At 33.2% G+C, this 17539-nt stretch overlaps 4 protein-coding genes across 5 annotated transcripts in view; 3 read left to right on the top strand and 1 right to left on the bottom strand.

The window, feature by feature from the left end:
* Nucleotides 1-4292, top strand: part of LOC129908428 (pre-mRNA-splicing factor ATP-dependent RNA helicase PRP16) — a 58660-nt gene extending 54368 nt beyond the window's left edge. For both annotated transcript variants that reach the window (XM_055984891.1, XM_055984890.1), the window contains 4 exons: nt 2312-3224; nt 3290-3431; nt 3489-3649; nt 3712-4292. In XM_055984891.1, coding sequence (XP_055840866.1) covers nt 2312-3224; nt 3290-3431; nt 3489-3649; nt 3712-4145 — 1650 coding nt within the window. In that variant the 3' untranslated portion in view covers nt 4146-4292. The remainder of the gene's footprint in view (nt 1-2311; nt 3225-3289; nt 3432-3488; nt 3650-3711) is intronic.
* Nucleotides 4293-5315: 1023 nt separating this feature from the next.
* LOC129910772 (protein screw) lies at nt 5316-6922 on the top strand. Its single transcript, XM_055988308.1, has 3 exons — nt 5316-5713; nt 5778-5944; nt 6007-6922. Exons 1-3 carry the CDS (start codon nt 5496-5498, stop codon nt 6900-6902), a joined length of 1281 nt encoding a protein of 426 aa, XP_055844283.1. The 5' UTR covers nt 5316-5495; the 3' UTR covers nt 6903-6922.
* A 2725-nt stretch (nt 6923-9647) lies between these two features.
* LOC129909840 (deubiquitinase OTUD6B) lies at nt 9648-10921 on the bottom strand. The gene has a single exon (XM_055986947.1). It carries the CDS (start codon nt 10756-10758, stop codon nt 9784-9786), a length of 975 nt encoding a protein of 324 aa, XP_055842922.1. The 5' UTR covers nt 10759-10921; the 3' UTR covers nt 9648-9783.
* Nucleotides 10922-13031: 2110 nt separating this feature from the next.
* Nucleotides 13032-14651, top strand: LOC129909841 (27 kDa hemolymph protein). The gene has a single exon (XM_055986948.1). It carries the CDS (start codon nt 13466-13468, stop codon nt 14384-14386), a length of 921 nt encoding a protein of 306 aa, XP_055842923.1. The 5' UTR covers nt 13032-13465; the 3' UTR covers nt 14387-14651.
* Nucleotides 14652-17539: the final 2888 nt, after the last annotated feature.

Below are 17539 nucleotides of genomic sequence, written 5' to 3'. Positions count from 1 at the left end.
GTTTTGGTTTGGTTTGTATACTCTAAATAATACGCATTTACACCTCCTACGTGCGGGAACTCATGTCAGCGCCGTGTGCCCCAAGCTCCGGCACAATAGCAATGAGGCACATCTGCTTTATTTATTTCAACAATCTACCGAAAGATAATTAAGGTCGTTTTCGAAGTAAAATTTAATCTTGTTTTTTTTTTCTATATTATATTTTCAAAGTCCAGACTGAAGAGAAATATAATGAAATATTAAGAGAAACTTGCAAAAAGTTTCTCTTGAATGTGTAAAATAATAGCTTTTTTTGAACCTGTTGACTTTATAGGATATGCAAATTCCAACCTACTTAATTTATTTATACACACAGTGCAAACATTGATGTGTATTATAACAATAAAGATCACAAATGAGTTGCGCTTACTTGCTGTATTCAGTGAAAAATTAAGAAGCAAAATGAAGCTGATTTTTATTATCAGCAACTTTTTATTTATTATTATTTTTCATCAGATAAATATCAAATACCAGTATTTATGACCCCTTTCTTGCTCAGTAACAAATAATGGCGGTACAAGAATGAGTGAGCTCAGGTCACATTTAATAGCTTCTTCCTTCAAACTCAATCCCAGGCTACCATTTTCCAATCTTATATATGTTGTTATTGTTAGTAATCTCTTTCAACTTCATTTCTCTATCAGAAATGAAATAGGGTGATCAGAAAAGTAGCAAGTCTTCAAGCTACAAACGCCACCAGGTTCAGAGAAATAAGCTTCCGATTTTTTAAAGCCAACTGTACTGACTACCGAAAACAGTTTAAACAAGCTAGAAAGGCCTAAAATGTCAGTACTCGACGAAACAAATTTGTAGGTATACCAAAAACTGTTGCTACCTTTATTGTATTCTAAAGGTAGCAAGAGTTTTTGGTCTTTTGTAAAAAAAATATTCCAAATACCTTCTCGTCCTCGGTTTCAACGCTCGTCTAAAATGGCATTAGCTTCATAAACTCTCTCACGAAATCTACCTAAACGTCTTGGGAAACAATTCGCTTCAAAATCCATGCTTGCAGAAAGGGCCATGGCTTTTCCGGTACTAGAGAGCGTCAATGATTCCAACCAAACTTTTCTCGCACTCGTACCGTTGGAAGGGTCATTTTAGGTCTTAACTTACAAAAATCTTCTTGAAAAAGAACTCCGTAAGCTTTTCCTTCTGTCGCATTATTGTACTAAAGCAGATAGAAAACGGTATTTGTCCACACGATACCAAAAAAAGGGCGAATGTTTTCACCGTACATCTATCGACTGAACCTTATAACGCCCGTTCTGTCAAAAGCCATGGAACCGCTGATCAACTATGAACTTAAGAAATATCTCTAATAAAGAAATCTTCTTTGCAATACACCCTCATACATTTACATAAGTTCACTAGTGATCTGGTGACCTATCATCTATCTCACAGAACAGTAGTAGAACAGTTGTGAAATTGCAATTGATACTTCAAAGGCATTTGGTAGAGTTTGGCATCAAAGTCTTCTTTTGAAAGTGTGTGCTTTTGGTTCGGGTTCTTATCTTTCGTTTCCTGATTATCGCCGCGAAATTCTTAGGCCTGATTCACATATATGCGGTTTTTTACGCTCAATGTTGAAGCAATTTGATTCTTACTTATACATAAATTGAGTATGCGCACAATTGTGCGGTGACGGTGCAGTGTCGCACGAGCGGTTACTTCTATCAGAGATTGCCGCAGTGTGACCGCACTTGTGTGTGATTTAGATAAGAATCAAAAAGCTGATCCATGAGTGTATCGAGCTTAAGGTTTCCTCCCAAGATGCACATTCCGTACTTTCGATCAATTGAAATAGCTAATTACATATCTTCCATCAAATTATTCCACCGTAATACTCGCACTTCAAGGAATAACCATTAGTTTAAACTTGAACCCATTTTAGGAAGTATAGTCAAGTACAGAAATTTATTCCTTAGTCATACTAGGAAAATGTGGTTTGTCCTTCCATTTCAATGGTCTGAGCTTAAGATCCAATGTGCATATCCATTTTCTTTTAAACCATATCCCTTTTATTCTTTACAATCGCATAATACCCATTTAAAGCGCGGTAATTATAAAACTGTCGCTTCAAGATAATGCCGAAAAGTAAAAAAATCTCAATGCAGCATAGAAAACGCTCACTGTGCGGCGAGGTCTCTACTCTTTTCTTTTTATTGTACTATAACATAGGACGAACAAGTCAACTTGGATTTCTTTTAGAGCTACATAGCCAACATTTGAATATATCTTTCAATAATTTTCTGTTTCTTTGTTTTTTTTTCAGATTGTTGCCAGAAGACATGATCTCAAACTCATCGTCACCTCAGCCACTATGGATTCGACAAAGTTTGCCACATTCTTTGGTAATGTCCCAACTTTCACCATACCCGGTCGAACATTCCCCGTCGACACGTTATTTAGTAAAAACACATGCGAAGATTATGTCGAATCTGCCGTTAAACAGGCTCTTCAAATTCATTTGACACCAACCGAAGGTGATATGCTGATATTTATGCCTGGTCAAGAAGACATTGAAGTAACATGCGAAGTATTGGCCGAACGTTTAGTTGAAATTGATAATGCTCCAGAACTATCTATACTTCCCATATACTCACAACTGCCATCCGATTTGCAAGCGAAAATTTTCCAAAGGTCACCCGAAGGCTTACGAAAATGTGTTGTAGCAACAAATATTGCTGAAACATCACTTACCGTTGATGGTATTATATTTGTCATCGATTCTGGTTATTGTAAGCTAAAGGTTTACAATCCACGTATTGGTATGGATGCCTTGCAAATATATCCAATATCCCAAGCAAATGCTAATCAAAGATCTGGTCGTGCTGGACGTACTGGACCTGGACAAGCATTTCGATTGTATACTCAAAGACAATATAAAGAGGAGTTATTACCTCTGACTGTACCCGAAATACAAAGGACCAATTTAGCTAATACTGTGCTTTTATTGAAATCACTTGGTGTGGTTGATTTATTACAATTTCATTTTATGGATCCACCACCACAAGATAATATTTTGAACTCATTGTATCAATTGTGGATTTTGGGAGCTCTGGATCATACGGGAGCTTTGACACCACTTGGTAGACAAATGGCTGAGTTTCCATTGGATCCACCTCAGTGTCAAATGCTAATTGTATCCTGCCAAATGGAATGCAGTGCTGAAGTTTTAATAATAGGTGAGTTAATGCTTAAGAATATGAGGGTCTCAATGTTAACCATACTTTGTTTTGTTTTACTTTAGTCTCGATGTTATCTGTTCCATCTATATTCTATCGACCTAAGGGAAGAGAAGAAGAAGCTGATGGTGTGAGGGAAAAATTCCAAGTTCCAGAATCCGACCATCTAACATACCTAAATGTTTATTTACAATGGAAACAAAATAAGTAAAATACTAACTCCTACTTTTTTGAAACAAAATGTTAATATTTTTACTTTCTTAGTTACAATGCAAACTGGTGCAATGAGCATTTTATTCACGTCAAGGCAATGCGTAAAGTTCGTGAAGTTCGGCAGCAATTGAAAGACATTCTCGTTCAGCAAAAACTCAACGTAAAATCATGTGGTTCTGATTGGGATATTGTAAGGAAATGCATTTGTTCAGGTACCATTTTCTTATATTTTCGAAATAAATATAAAATTTATGTAAATTAACTTTAATTCCAGCTTATTTTTATCAAGCTGCACGACTTAAAGGTATTGGAGAGTATGTCAATCTGAGAACCGGAATGCCATGTCATCTTCATCCAACGTCAGCTCTTTATGGACTTGGTACAACTCCTGATTATGTTGTTTACCATGAACTCGTAATGACTGCCAAAGAATATATGCAATGTGCGACGGCTGTCGATGGCTATTGGCTAGCTGAATTAGGTCCTATGTTCTTTTCGGTTAAAGAAACTGGTCGTAGTGGACGTGAGAAGAAGAAACAAGCTGCCGAACATCTTAAAGAAATGGAAACACAAATGCAAATGGCTCAGGAACAAATGGAAGAGCAGAAAATTCAAGCTGCCCAACGAGAGGAGGCGCTCATACCGAAACAGGAGATTGTTACTCCGGGACAGACACCACGGCGAACACCGTCACGTATTGGTTTATAAATATTTTTTTTTTTTTGTTTTTATTTTTTTTGTTCAAAGAATTGATTTTTAGAAAAATAAGAATAAACGTATGAACTGTTGTTATACGAAAAAAATATTTTTTTGTTGAAAATAAAAATAATTTTCCGAATTTTTTGAATGTTTGAACTGTTTTGTAAACAATTCAAAACTTTTACAAATGTGAGCCAAAAATATTAATAATAATAATAGGTATCATATTTTTAAATCTCGACATCAAAATTAAGCAGTGCAGTTTTATAGTACCACGTAGAATTATAGTGGTACATCTTTCGTGGCGTGATATGGTTCCCCTGGTAAAAACCCTCATTTTTCCTTAATTAAGCCTAGTATGCAGATCGATCTAAATTTTAGCTCCTTTACAAAATTCTTCCTAAAACGTTAGATCAATTACATTTTGGACAGAATCTCGTATGGGATCTAAAATTTCTCTCGATCTGCATTCAAGACCTTATCTTGGAATAATTCTCATTTTTATTTGAAATTTCGTATGTTTCAATACTTGTACATACACTGAGGTTTTTCGTCAATTGTAATTTTAAACAACAAATTGAAGTTACTACCACCAAGTCTTATATTTGAAGTTATTCCTTTTTCACGGGTACAACTCGAATTTGCATTCAGTCTTACTTACACAAAATGAAGCTCACATACAATAATTATTTCGGGCAACATCAAGTTCTTTTGGGTTCGTTTACCGTCGAGTTCCGAGACTAGCTTCTAAATGTATTGTAAACTTTCTATCCAGCCAATAGACTTGGAAAGATTGGATGGTAAATGTGATGGTTTATTAGTTCGTGTGAGAAAATGTTTTTGATGGAAATAGACTATTTAAAAAAATTTCACGTCTTGAATAACTTGGCTGCAAAAATTTTCTGCCTAATGAGATGGGTTCCCCTAGTGATACTCAAAGGCTTTGTCTATTTTTTTCCATAGGCCTTTACTTTTGGATTTGAAACCAATATTAGCATGTATGAAAAATAAAGAAATTTCGTTAAAAACTGACCTGCATCAAATCCTGTATATATAAAATAGTTAATTTAAATTAAGCTTTAACCTCATAATCAGTCTTCATGTCCAATAAATCATCATAATTATAGGTAGGTAATTTAATTTTTCCAAGAATCCTTACCCAATATGGATTAACAGGTGCAATAAAGTAATAATCTAACTACCTAGTATGTACATAATTGAAAAGGATTTTAATTTACGTGTCCTAATTACCTTGTGCGAGTAACTACCTATTCACATTTTTGAAACTATAAATAATTTGTACCAAGTCGTTCTGGATATAATTTGTACACAATCTTCCATAGCGTTAACATCATCAAAATGATTTTCAAAGTTTTTATCTTTTTAATACTTTGTGGGGTCACAACTGCATTAACTAATATTTTAGCTGATAGTCCATATTTTCTGGACGAAAGACTTCAACAATCAGTCGTTATGAAATCTTTGGATAGTTCCGAAAATGAATTTCAATTCGAAATGGCAGACTTATTGGGTCTTAATGAACGACCGAGAAGTATTAAGAAACCATTATCTCTCAAGTAAGTTTACTTTTATATCAAAATTGTTCTAAAAAATAACCTTAAATCTTAATTTCCTTTCCAGAAAATCTGCATCCAAGTTTCTACTCGAGCTCTACAATTCAATAACTGAAGAGGAGAATCCTCATACCTATTCTCATCACAATCGAGTTGCCAGAAGTACATTTGTTAATAAAGAAGACCGTTCGGTGATTGAAAATTGCAACAATATAATAACGTTTTCTAGCAAAAGTAAGATTTAAATAATTATATTTTATCATTTTCCAATACTAAATGTTGTTTTTCTTTTACAGAATCCAGAACAAACCGAAAACAAAATAAATCCCACATGACAGTAATCTTCAACACTAACAATGTTCCGGAAGACCTTCAACTTGTACGTGCAGAATTAAGAATTTTTCAAAATTCGAATTTGGCCCGTAAATTCGAATATGAAAGAAACGTTACCGTTTCAGTTTTTCATAGATTGTTTAACAGGAAATTGCAAAAGATTGATTTAAGACTTCTAAACAGCTTTACCACAACTACCAGCTATAATGGTTGGTTGGAGGCTAATGTAACCAAGACGATAGCTAAATGGCTCCTAAAAGGTTTCACTCCAAATGGACATGAATTAATTATTTCCACCCGACTAACAGGCATGAGCAACGAAGTACTGGCTGATAATGATGAAAATATAACTCCAAAAGATATTGGTCTAGTGGATGAATCTGGAAATGAAGAAAATCAACCATTCATTATTGGATATTTTAACGGACCAGAACTTTTGAATAAAATCCAACATTTACGTGTGAAGCGAGACATTGGAAAAAAGAAGATATTTTCATCAGATTATTCACCAGCGCATCACACTGAAGGAGAAAGTTATAAAATTCCAAAGAATTGTGAACGAATGAATTTTTCGATTGATTTTAAGGATTTGCAAATGCAAGATTGGGTTATTGCACCGAAGAAATTTGAAGCGTATTTTTGTGGCGGCGATTGTAATTTTCCATTGGGCGCGAAAATGAATGCTACAAATCATGCTATCGTACAGACGCTGATGCATTTGAAACAACCAAATCTACCAAAACCGTGTTGTGTTCCAACGGTTTTGGGATCGATATCAATATTGCATTATCTTAATGAAGATAGTGTTAATTTGAGTAAATATCCAAATAGTGTTGCAAAGAGTTGTGGATGTCTTTGATGATTAGAATTTAAATTTTGTAATTGTAACTATTTTTTATTTTAATAAATTTTGTTTAAAAATGTATAAATTGAAATTATTTTTGGATTGGTTCGAAATAGTATAGCATTACCCTGTCTAGGAAGTTAACAGTTTTTTGTGATTCTCTGGAGGACAAATTGAAATTTTTTTTTAGGATCAAAACTAACGGTACCTGTCATGTAACGGAAATAGAAAAGTTAATTTAAATAAAAAACGGCTCTAACGATTTTGATTAAAATTTTTGTGTATAGTATTACACATAGTAAGAGCCAACTTTTGAAATAAGAATAATATTTTTTGTACATTTGTTAATAACGGTACCTGTAATAGAACGGCTTTTTGATTTATGAATATCTCGTACAAGACTAACGTGATTTCAACGAAAACTTGTATACAAAAGCGTTTAAGTAAAGGTAATATTAAATTTTTAGAAAATTTTCAAAAAACACATTTTGGATTTTTAAAAAATATTACAATTTTTTTTTTTAAATCATTTTTTTTTTGAAAACGGTTTTTTTTTTAATGTTAGAAAATTTTTATATGTGTATAAAAAAATATTTTTTTAAAAAACGGCTCTAACAATTTTCGAATTTTTTTTTCTAAAAATTCCTTTTTATACAAGAAATACAATGGCATACTTGGTTTTTTGTAAAAGATCATTTAAAACGGATAATTATAAAAACAGATTTTATTTTTTTTTTAATTTCTTGAAAATATCAAATTTTAAATTTTCCCTAATTTTCTTGAATAAAAAGCTTAAACATTAGAGTTACTTTAAAAATAAGAGCAAGTACGTGCGACCGCTGTCGTGCATTTTATTTTTTTTTTTTTAATTCATATTAAAAATTAAAAAAAAATCAAATAAATTCAATTCTTCAAGAATTTGAATTTTGTACACTTAATTTTACTTAATTTTAATGAAAATGTATTTGAAAATGTATGTTTTGAAAACGGATTGATATTTTTTTTTAACTTATTTGAAAATTTTTATTAATAGAAACTATTTATTTTTTATTTTTTTTATCTTTTTATCACAAACTGCACAATTGTTTTTCATACTTTTAATTATGCACCTAACTACTTCAAAATTTTAATTTCTATGAAAACTCAATGGCATATTTTATTATTTTTTTCTATGGTATATAAAACGTCCTTACAAAATTTTATCAGCCTACCACTTTTTTTCAAAGAGCAATTGGTAATATTCTGATTCTTGCTCTTTAAGTTAAAGACTATTCATAAAGAGTCCAATAACTTTTTACATGATGGTCGAGACATTTTGGTATTCATTTTATTCTAACAGGCATTAAAAAATTCCTCAAAATCATGTATGATATTAATAAAAATGTTTTACTACTTATACTATGATATGCAATAAAGCAAGTGCAACACTGATAAACTCTTGTATCTACTCTTCCGGATGGAATACAAGGTGGCCCAATATCTCAAAATAACTCTTATAATGAGTACTATCAATGATGTAAATTTCATACTTTTATCACAAAGTGCACGATTTTGATGCTAAGCCGTCCCACTAATAATGGTGACAATATAATATTTAGGAATTGTGAGTACATTCGAATTCTTCAAAAAATTCATTATATGTACATATTCCCTATAAAATATTGAAACCCAAAAAATGTATAACAACATGAAAAAGTAAAGAACAAATTTGCATTTCGCACCTGTTTGCATTTCAGAGGTTTAATAGTTCAGTGTTTGGCGTGGAAAAAACGGTCCATCACTTAATCCAGTTAAATGTCCAACTATAACTTTTTCTAGGAAACGAGTCCCGTCCCGAGTGTTTTAGATTATATTGCATCTCGCTACTGCAAGTTTGTCCGTTTGTCCGGTTGACCGTTTCAGGGACTTGGGTGTTAAAAGGTTCACAAAAAAAAAAGGTTCTGACCTTGCGACTGTCTTTTGGTCGCTGAAACCGAATTCGAAGGCCACACAAAAATTTTTTTTGATCGAGGAGTGCGACTATGTTAATCAATTGGAATTCTATTTTTTGTCCCAAAATTTAGCTGTTCCCAATTCCGTATTCGAACACATTTTGCGGATTCATAGGTGTTTCGAAAAACGAACGGACCTACAATCCGACAAATTTTTGCCCTTTTCAAACCGGGTAACAATTTGCTACCGGAAAACAATATTATCGAACAAAAAAGTGTAATGGAAATCGGAACAACCGTTTTCAATCCATACGGACTACGAATTCAATTTTCGTTTCCGTTTTCAAAATCGAACGAATATTAGAACAGCCGTGATAGACCCCCTGTCACCTTAAAGGAAATTGTAGGAACACTCCTTTCCTTTAAGTAGAAAACCTATTTACTCTAAGGCCCATTTCACACACAGCCGTTCGCCGACTCTTTGTGAAATTTGTTTTAAGTCCTGTTCCATTGGAGGTGGTAGTTTACTCGTGAGTAGAAATCTATCTCATCGAGTAGAAGTGTTAATTGTAGTACTAGATCTACTCATGAGTAAACTATCACCTCAAATGGAACGGGGCTTTAGTGTCCTCAATTAAGTGATATCTTTAAGCTTTTCAAAAACTAGAGTTCTTCAAATTAAATCCGTTTATAATCTTCCATATTGTGGTTTATGAGATTTCATAGTTGGTTCCCCAGTTTGATAACACGAAAATGGAACCAATCAAGAAATCGCCCAAATTCTATCGGCAGTCCTTCCACTAAGAGAATCAAATAAAACAATAAAATATCGATATTTTTATGTAGTTTTTCTTTAATTTATGAGTTAACTTATAAAATAATAAACTTGGAAGTTTAAAACTTCTCTAACAATTTTTAATGTTTGAATACAGTTGAGAGATGAGCAGTAGCCAGACTAGAATCAATTACGAATCAATTTTAACATCCTCTCTTTCAAATTCTCCATCATTCTCATCAATATCGTTGTCTGTTATCGGTCTAGTGGAATTATAATGCTCTCCCAAACTATACATTAGCCGATGATAAGTTACCACCAAATTTGGTTCATCATATTCAGAACCTTGAATAGTTGAAGGTCCAGTTGCTTGAATAACTTCAATGGGAACCTTCAGCGCACTCGATAATGCCTTTATTTCAATTTGACCGCCCCACGCAGCGGTATTTCGAATATTTTGGCAATAATTTATGAAATCGTCGTCAGTCAGAATTTCTCCTGTATTTGAATTGGTCATGTAAAAAATCAGATGTTCCTTGTTTGCAAGGATGTAATTGGCAGTTTGTTGGCGTAGCTCAGCAACTGTAAATGCATTGCGTCCAGTGAGTTGCATTTGATGTGCAACGGCTTTGTAAAGACAATCTCCATCGGATGCAATCGAGAATAGTTTGAGTTGACGTTTCTTGAGGATGTCAGCGATTGCACAATGTTCTAACATCCGGGGGCCATTTTTGTTTTCTTCCTCGCTCGCTTGGATTTCAGCTTCTCTTTGTTTTTCTTCGGAAGCTTTTTTATTGCGACGTTTTTGGGCTTTGGTGAGTTTTGGTTGATTATCTAAATCGTTGGTGGTTAAGGAGAGGAAATCATTTGTGACTGTTTGAACGGCGATTTCATCGACTGGGGCTTCTGTGATGCCAGTTGCCTGTTCGTTAGGCTGAGTGGTATTACGTTCATTTTGAAATTCATTCAATTGATTGGCTTGTCGTTTTTCCAAATCTAATTCAAGGCGAGATATTTCTTCTTGGACTTCTTTGCGTTTCTTTTTGTCACCTTTGGCGGCGCTTTTTTTCAACGATTGTATTTGTGATTGGAGTTCTTTTTTTTCTTTGCGATGTTTGCTGTTTAATTCATCGAGTGTCGTCTCTTCGGGGGCATTGTTATCCATTTCCAAATAAAGCAAGATGAGAATTTGTATTGTTTTTTGTATTAAAGTTAAACAATTTTTCTATAAATTAGCATAAACTATTTTTTTATTTTTTATTTACTGAACACTGAGGATTTCTAATTGGAAAAGATGGCTGGCGCTAGCTGTCTGCAAAAATTGAAAAATCTGTCAGTTTGGTATTCGATGTTTTATTGTCGTTTTCCAAAATTATGGGAGTGAATCACTCCTTTTTTGTGTAATTTTGGAATTTGTTCACGAAGAATTTGACAAGTGGAGTGATTTGACGTTTGCTTTGCATGTGTTTGTAATGCTAAATAATAAATAAAATAATAACACAATCTTTTAAAATCACTTTTATTGATTTTTTACGATACTTTATTGAATTTTTGTATAAATAAATATAATTTTCTTCACAAAAACAAATTAAAACAAGCACCCTAGAATTTGACAAGTAGTCCATGAAGTCAAATGTAGAAGTATTGGTAATCACTCCGTCACTCCTTCAAAATTTTGGGAGCGAAGAATTCACTCCAAAAATTCACTCCTTTTTCAATTTTGGAATTTGAAATCACTCCTTTTGGAGTGATTATATAGCTAGGAGTGTCACTCCTTGAATTTTGGAAAACGACATTATGGATGTCATAAGTCAAAACGACGTCATGTAGAATATTGGAGCTGTTCATATTCTTGAGATCTAAAAGGTTTGTTTGATTGAAAGACTAGAACTTAAGTATAAACCAGAGGTTGAAAGAATAGCCGTTTTTTGTTATCCGATTGGGCTTTTAAGCAATCTGTCTTTGTCTTTTTCCTTTCTATCATAACTGTTTATTAAAGAAGTACAAGAAAAAACCAACCAATCAAATCAAATCAATGCTGAGGAAACCAAACGCAATAAAAATGAGCTTAAGCTCTTATCTCACTTTTTAGTACATTTTCTTGAGATCTAGCTCATTTTCTTGAGATAGATCTTTAGAAAATGTACTGAAAAGTGAGATAGAGCTTAAAGCTCATTCTTTTCGCATATGAGCCCATGTATGCACAAGCATATACATATTGAAACTTGGAGTCATGGCACCTGGTGGACAGCGCCCTAAATCTCAAAGTGATATAGATTATTTTCCGATTTGCCGTTCAATGTAGTTTCCATAAGAAAAAAACAAAAAATACCTCGAAAAACATTTTTAGTATTTGTTGTTGTTTTTCTGCGATTTGTTACACTTTTTGAAGGCAAATTACATAGGAGTTATTATACTTTTTGCTATATTTTAAACCTGATTTAGACATAAACACATATTATTATCATTTTACAATCATAAAATTGATACTCGTTCTTATAAAATTAATTCGTAAAACAAATGTTTTTCGAGGTCTTTTTTGTTTTTTTCTTATGGCCAGTTGTACAAACGTGGTTCAGACTCGGATCAGGAATTTAACCCACCGATTTCGGCGGATTAGCTGCGGGTCAACGTTGGTTCAAGCATGAATGTGGCTATTTCTACATAATATGAACCTTGAACCAGTGCTAAACTTTAGCCTTGCTACCGATTTCAGAAGATAAAAGTAACTGATCCACGGATTAAATATTTGTACAACTGCCCAGCTAACAATGTTGGTGGTATAAAGCTTTAAAGAAGCAACAGTTACATCTGTAAAGCTTTTTAGAAGCAAAATTGTTAGCCGGGTGGCCCTTATAGAAACTACATTGAATGGCAAATCGAAAAAAAATCTATATCATTTTAATGTTTCCGCTCCAAGTGGTAGATGGCGTGGAAATTATTTCCCAAGTCCCAATACGCCACTTTTCCTCAAAATTGAAATGTCAAAAGTTTTTTTTTCGACACTGACGTTTGGCTTAAAAGCCCAATGGAACTTCAAGGTTCCATCGTGGAGTTTTTTTTTTTTCATACAACTACCTATACCGCTACCGCATATACCTTCCGGTGTGGTCTAGAATGGTTGTGTTCTTTGGACTCAGCAAAGTACTTTTTAGTACTTCTGAATCCATTCAAAGACATTTTTTCTATAGAAGAAATGGAGTTGAACACAACCAGAAGTACTTAGCAGTAGATACTTAAGGCCAAAGGAACACAGCTAATGTGTGAAATAATGCTCAATTTCAACGAATGGATAATGAGAGAATTTTATTTAGTTATGTCTGAACGTATTCACTAGTGACCGCCCTCTGTATGTCATATTTTTAAACTTGTAAAATTGTTCACTGAACGCTTTAAAAAAAATTTATCTGTCATTAAAAATTATTGACAGGTGTCAGTTGAATTTAATTTTTTTCATCCAAAGTCCGAAGTTCGCTGTTGCGTGTAGTATATTCATATTCGTGGTTTCCTCCACCAAAATCTATTTTTTTTCTTTCTTTCCAATTGTATATTTTGTGTATAATTGTAGATGAGGCTAGCTAAACGATTGAAGCTTTAAACTATACAAAGTCATACCCAGTTGAACTCTTGCTTAGTGTACAAGCACTCTGGACTTTAATCGTTTTTGTTTTTGAGTTCGTTTAACGTTTTCCGAGTGAGTCGTTCTTATTTTGTTTGCCTTTTTCGTTGTTCAATCTTTTTTATACAGCGATAGTATTCCCTGGTGATAATTTTAAGTGTTATCTCTGTTACAAAGAAACTCATTTTTAATATTCCTTTGTTTCTTTTGTTTTTTTGATACAAAGAAAAATACTTTTTAAAATTTTCACAAAATGGCCATTAAACTTGAGAACAATCTACTACTGCCCATCTTTTTAATATCCCTGGCAATCCTTGGCACCACTGTAATTGCCACAGACTCTAGCCAACCCGTTAATCTCGATGAACTCAAGTCCCAAATTCCCCCCGAATTAACCAATGGCAATCTAACAGACAAAGCAAAGAATCTGTTCAAGGACAAGTGTCGCAAAGTTGCTGGCAACGACACCGGAGACGACGCCTTTGCTAGCCTCGAACAAGGCATTGCCACTGCCATCGAATGCGTCACAGAAATCGTCAATATGACTGCAATTCAAATGGAAATTGAAAGTGCCCGTCCAACTGGCGATTTGGATGTGGTCTTTAATAAATATTGTAAAAAACGTCCCGATGCAATGGGTTGTCTTCGTAATTTGGTTCAAAAATTCGAACCATGTTTGGAACAAGACGAACGTAATAACACTGATGTTTTGATGGGTATATTTGAATCCCTTTTGAACTTTGTTTGCCACAAAGGTGGCGATCAGATTGCTCTTTTTATCGCCGAACGTGGACCTGAATGTTTAGAGTCGAAAAAGGAAGCTATTCAACGTTGTATGAATAACACTTTTGGGGATTATGTTCCTAAAGAGAATATTGAAAATATGGAAACTTTGCCAAAGTTTATAATTGGACCAAAACAATGCGATGACATTCAGAAGCTTTCTGACTGTGTTACCAGTGAGTTGGAGAAATGCGACGAAATTACACCAGCCAATATAATTGAGTCGATGTTTCGTTTTATTAAAAATGAGACAATTTGTCGGAATGAACTTTCGACTGCTCATCAGAAATCGAATATGTCATCGTCGGCTTCGTCGTTGTCGTCAATTCTGTCCGGAATGATGGCTGTTGCATTGCTCACAATTGCCATTAGCACACAACGACGAACATAGTTTTACTCAGAGTTGATGGCATTTGGGAAGGGAGGAGGAGGAGGAGGATGGTACGCCTTCGATTTGCTTAATCTTTAGTACCTAACAATCAATACTGTTCTATAATTATCATCATCATGCATATAATAACAACACAAAATGTACTTGGCTACTTCGTTCGGATCGAGATCGATGTTTTTCTACAAACAAAAAAATATAGATAATTTTTCTTCTTCTTTCAACAACAACAATAAATTGTGGTGGATTTAAAACGAATATAATATAGGTTTGTAATATTGTTTTTTACTTTTTTTTTTTTCCTTTTTTGTCTTTTATTCTTTTTTTTTTAAATTTATTTTTGTATATTGATTGAATTTATTAAGTTATTTAAAAATTCTATAAACGTAGTATCTACTATCTTTTGTTTATTTTTTTTTTATTATGTATTAATTTTTTGCAAAAGCAATGTGCAAACAAAATAATGATTAGATTATAATTAACATTGACAAGGAAGGTTGTTTGTTTTGTATGCTATTGATATTCCTGTTAGATGGGGTGTTTCTTATTGACTTTGTTTAAATTGGGTTCGAAATCCGAAAGTAGTTTGTGGATAAAAGGGACGAAGACGGGTGGGGTTGTTGTAACTTGTGATGAAGGAAGAAAAACATAAACAATTGACTCATGAGTGGTTGTTGTTGTTTTGGTTATAAGTTAAGTACGTTGACATTGTTGATGTTGTTGTTTGGTAATGCATTTTGAGGCGCTTCTCACTTTTTTATGTAAGCATAATAAGACTTATAATGATATACAAAGTATTTTCCAATAGAAGTAAAATTCAAACCCTTTCTTGAAGTTATGAGTTTAATTTTTTACGGTTCGCATGCAGCCCATAACGAATAACTTTGCGACCCTCCACATTTTTAATAATTTTGAGCTTCAGATTATAATTTATATTTTCTGTTCAACGCAAGCAAAAGTACAAGTTTATGGCTTAAATCAGGGATTTTGTGATTTCTTAAAGTAAATTAGGAAGCGAATGTTCTGAACGGTAGGTTAAATCATGAGTTCTCTTGTTATTGCATTCAAATGCAACGTAGCTTTTTGGGACATTAGAACAGAAACAAGGATTTGACGCGTTTTCCTACGTGTAATATGTTAAAAGCTAAATCTTCATTGTCGTATCAATCTAAGCTATTAAACTGAATATGAAAAAGTTTTGCAGAATACAGAATTATGCCTTTGAAAGACAAGTGCTCTTCATTTCCTTTGATTTTTTATATGAACTCATAGAATAAATGCCGAATGCACAACCTGTCGATGTGAGCAGTTATTTTTTTACTTATTAAGAGGAATAAGTCACCTATAAGATCCAACCCTTGGTCTTGTGAAAAAAAAAATATGCTAGTAGAGAAGAGATTCCAGGAATCAGGAATCAGAAAACATTAATGTTAACATTCTTATAATTTTTATAAATCTGTTTTATATAAATTCTAGTTTTACTTTTTTGTGGCCCATACAAATTTATATCTCGCTGTTCTGGCAAGCACGTTCTGCAATTCCATAGCTCTATGCTTTATAGTAATAGTCGCCGTAAGCCACTCTGACACGTCTAGGCTTACCCCCAAGGAAAGGTCAGTGGCATAGAAGATGTTTGCAACTCTTCCCGAAAACACAAATTTGCAAGCAACTTTCTTTTGTTCATTACCTTCCTGCGTATAGTTTAAACATGTGCTCTGTTAACTGTAAATGGATACGATTCCTTGAACGTAAATTCAATAACACAAATATAAGAAATAAATAGAGTAAGGAAAGTTTGGAGAAAACATCACTACTTGCTCATATTTGCTCGAGACACCAGTTACACAGATAGTAATGCTTTAAGGGCGATTTTGTTCACTAGAAGTTAAACATAACTTGGGGATTTTTATCTTCAACTTCTGAATTTGGATTTGTTCACGCAAAGTTGACGTTTTCAACTTTTGATTTTAAACTTGGGAGTTTATAAACTTCCAGTTTTCTCAACTTCCCGAAAAAGTAGAAGTTTGCCGACCAAACTTGTGAGTTTGCTTCAGATTTAATTTTTCTGTCAAAATTTTGTTGGCAGTTTTTGCGTTAACGCATTAATAAGCAAAAAAAAGAGAAAAACAAAAATAATTTACAATTAAATAGAGAGTTGCATTTTATATTTTCATAATATGTATTTTATTAAAACCTTTAAACCCAAACATTATGTTAACGAAAAAATACATTTTTTTCAAGTGAAATGGTTCTTCTTCTTCTGTTGTTTTTTTTTTTTTTTTTGTAAAAAATTTGTGCTGGTACCACTCCCGAATTTGTATCCCGAAACAGATTTTAGTTGGATTTTAAATTCTTGAAAAACTGTGCACATGCACATACAATCGATTCGTTGCTAATAATAAATAAGAACTGACATTCTGAACACCAATTAAAACACAAGAATTAATAAAATTCTAACAGATGACGTAAAACATTCAAAATATGATGGCAAGCTGTCAATATTTTTGTTTATTGTCACAAATATCCCAGGGATATTTTAAAAACTAAAAGTTAGCCAACTTTTGTTTTGTAAACTCGAGAGTTAAGAAAAAAATAGTGAACAAAACAGATTCTCAACTTTTGTTTTAACTCTCAAGCTAAAGTCAACTGTCAAGTTTGTCAACTTGAGAGTTTGCCTCAAGTTGAGCAATAGTGAACAAAATGGCCCTAAATGATTGATGTTACAAAAAATAACTTTTATTATTTTGTTTCGTGTTGTAAAAAAGAACAACTTGTTAAAGCAGTCTTAGGCCCAATTTATTCACTCTCCATTATTTTTAAAGGCTCCATTAAAAATTATAAAACTGTCAAATCGCATACAAATTTTAAAATTTCCCTTTTTTAATGGCGACTCTAAATTTAATGGAGTGTGAATAAATTGGACCTTAAACAGGTAAAATAATAAAAATAACATAGCTTCTCAGTATTTGAATATTTGAAAATCAATCGGTTTTTTTTTTACAACTAAACCAAACATTGCCTCAGTATTTGTATTTGACACCAAAGCGCAAACATAAAAGCCTAAACTAAAAATTCAACTGGAATGACCGTAATCTTCTTCTTCCTTTTTCTCGGCGCTGTTATGATCTCGATGTCGAGGGGATCATAACTATCCCA

This window comes from Episyrphus balteatus, chromosome 2, assembly GCF_945859705.1.
Source record: "Episyrphus balteatus chromosome 2, idEpiBalt1.1, whole genome shotgun sequence".
Classification (NCBI taxonomy): domain Eukaryota; kingdom Metazoa; phylum Arthropoda; class Insecta; order Diptera; family Syrphidae; genus Episyrphus; species Episyrphus balteatus.
This window is presented reverse-complemented; position numbering and strand designations above follow the sequence as displayed.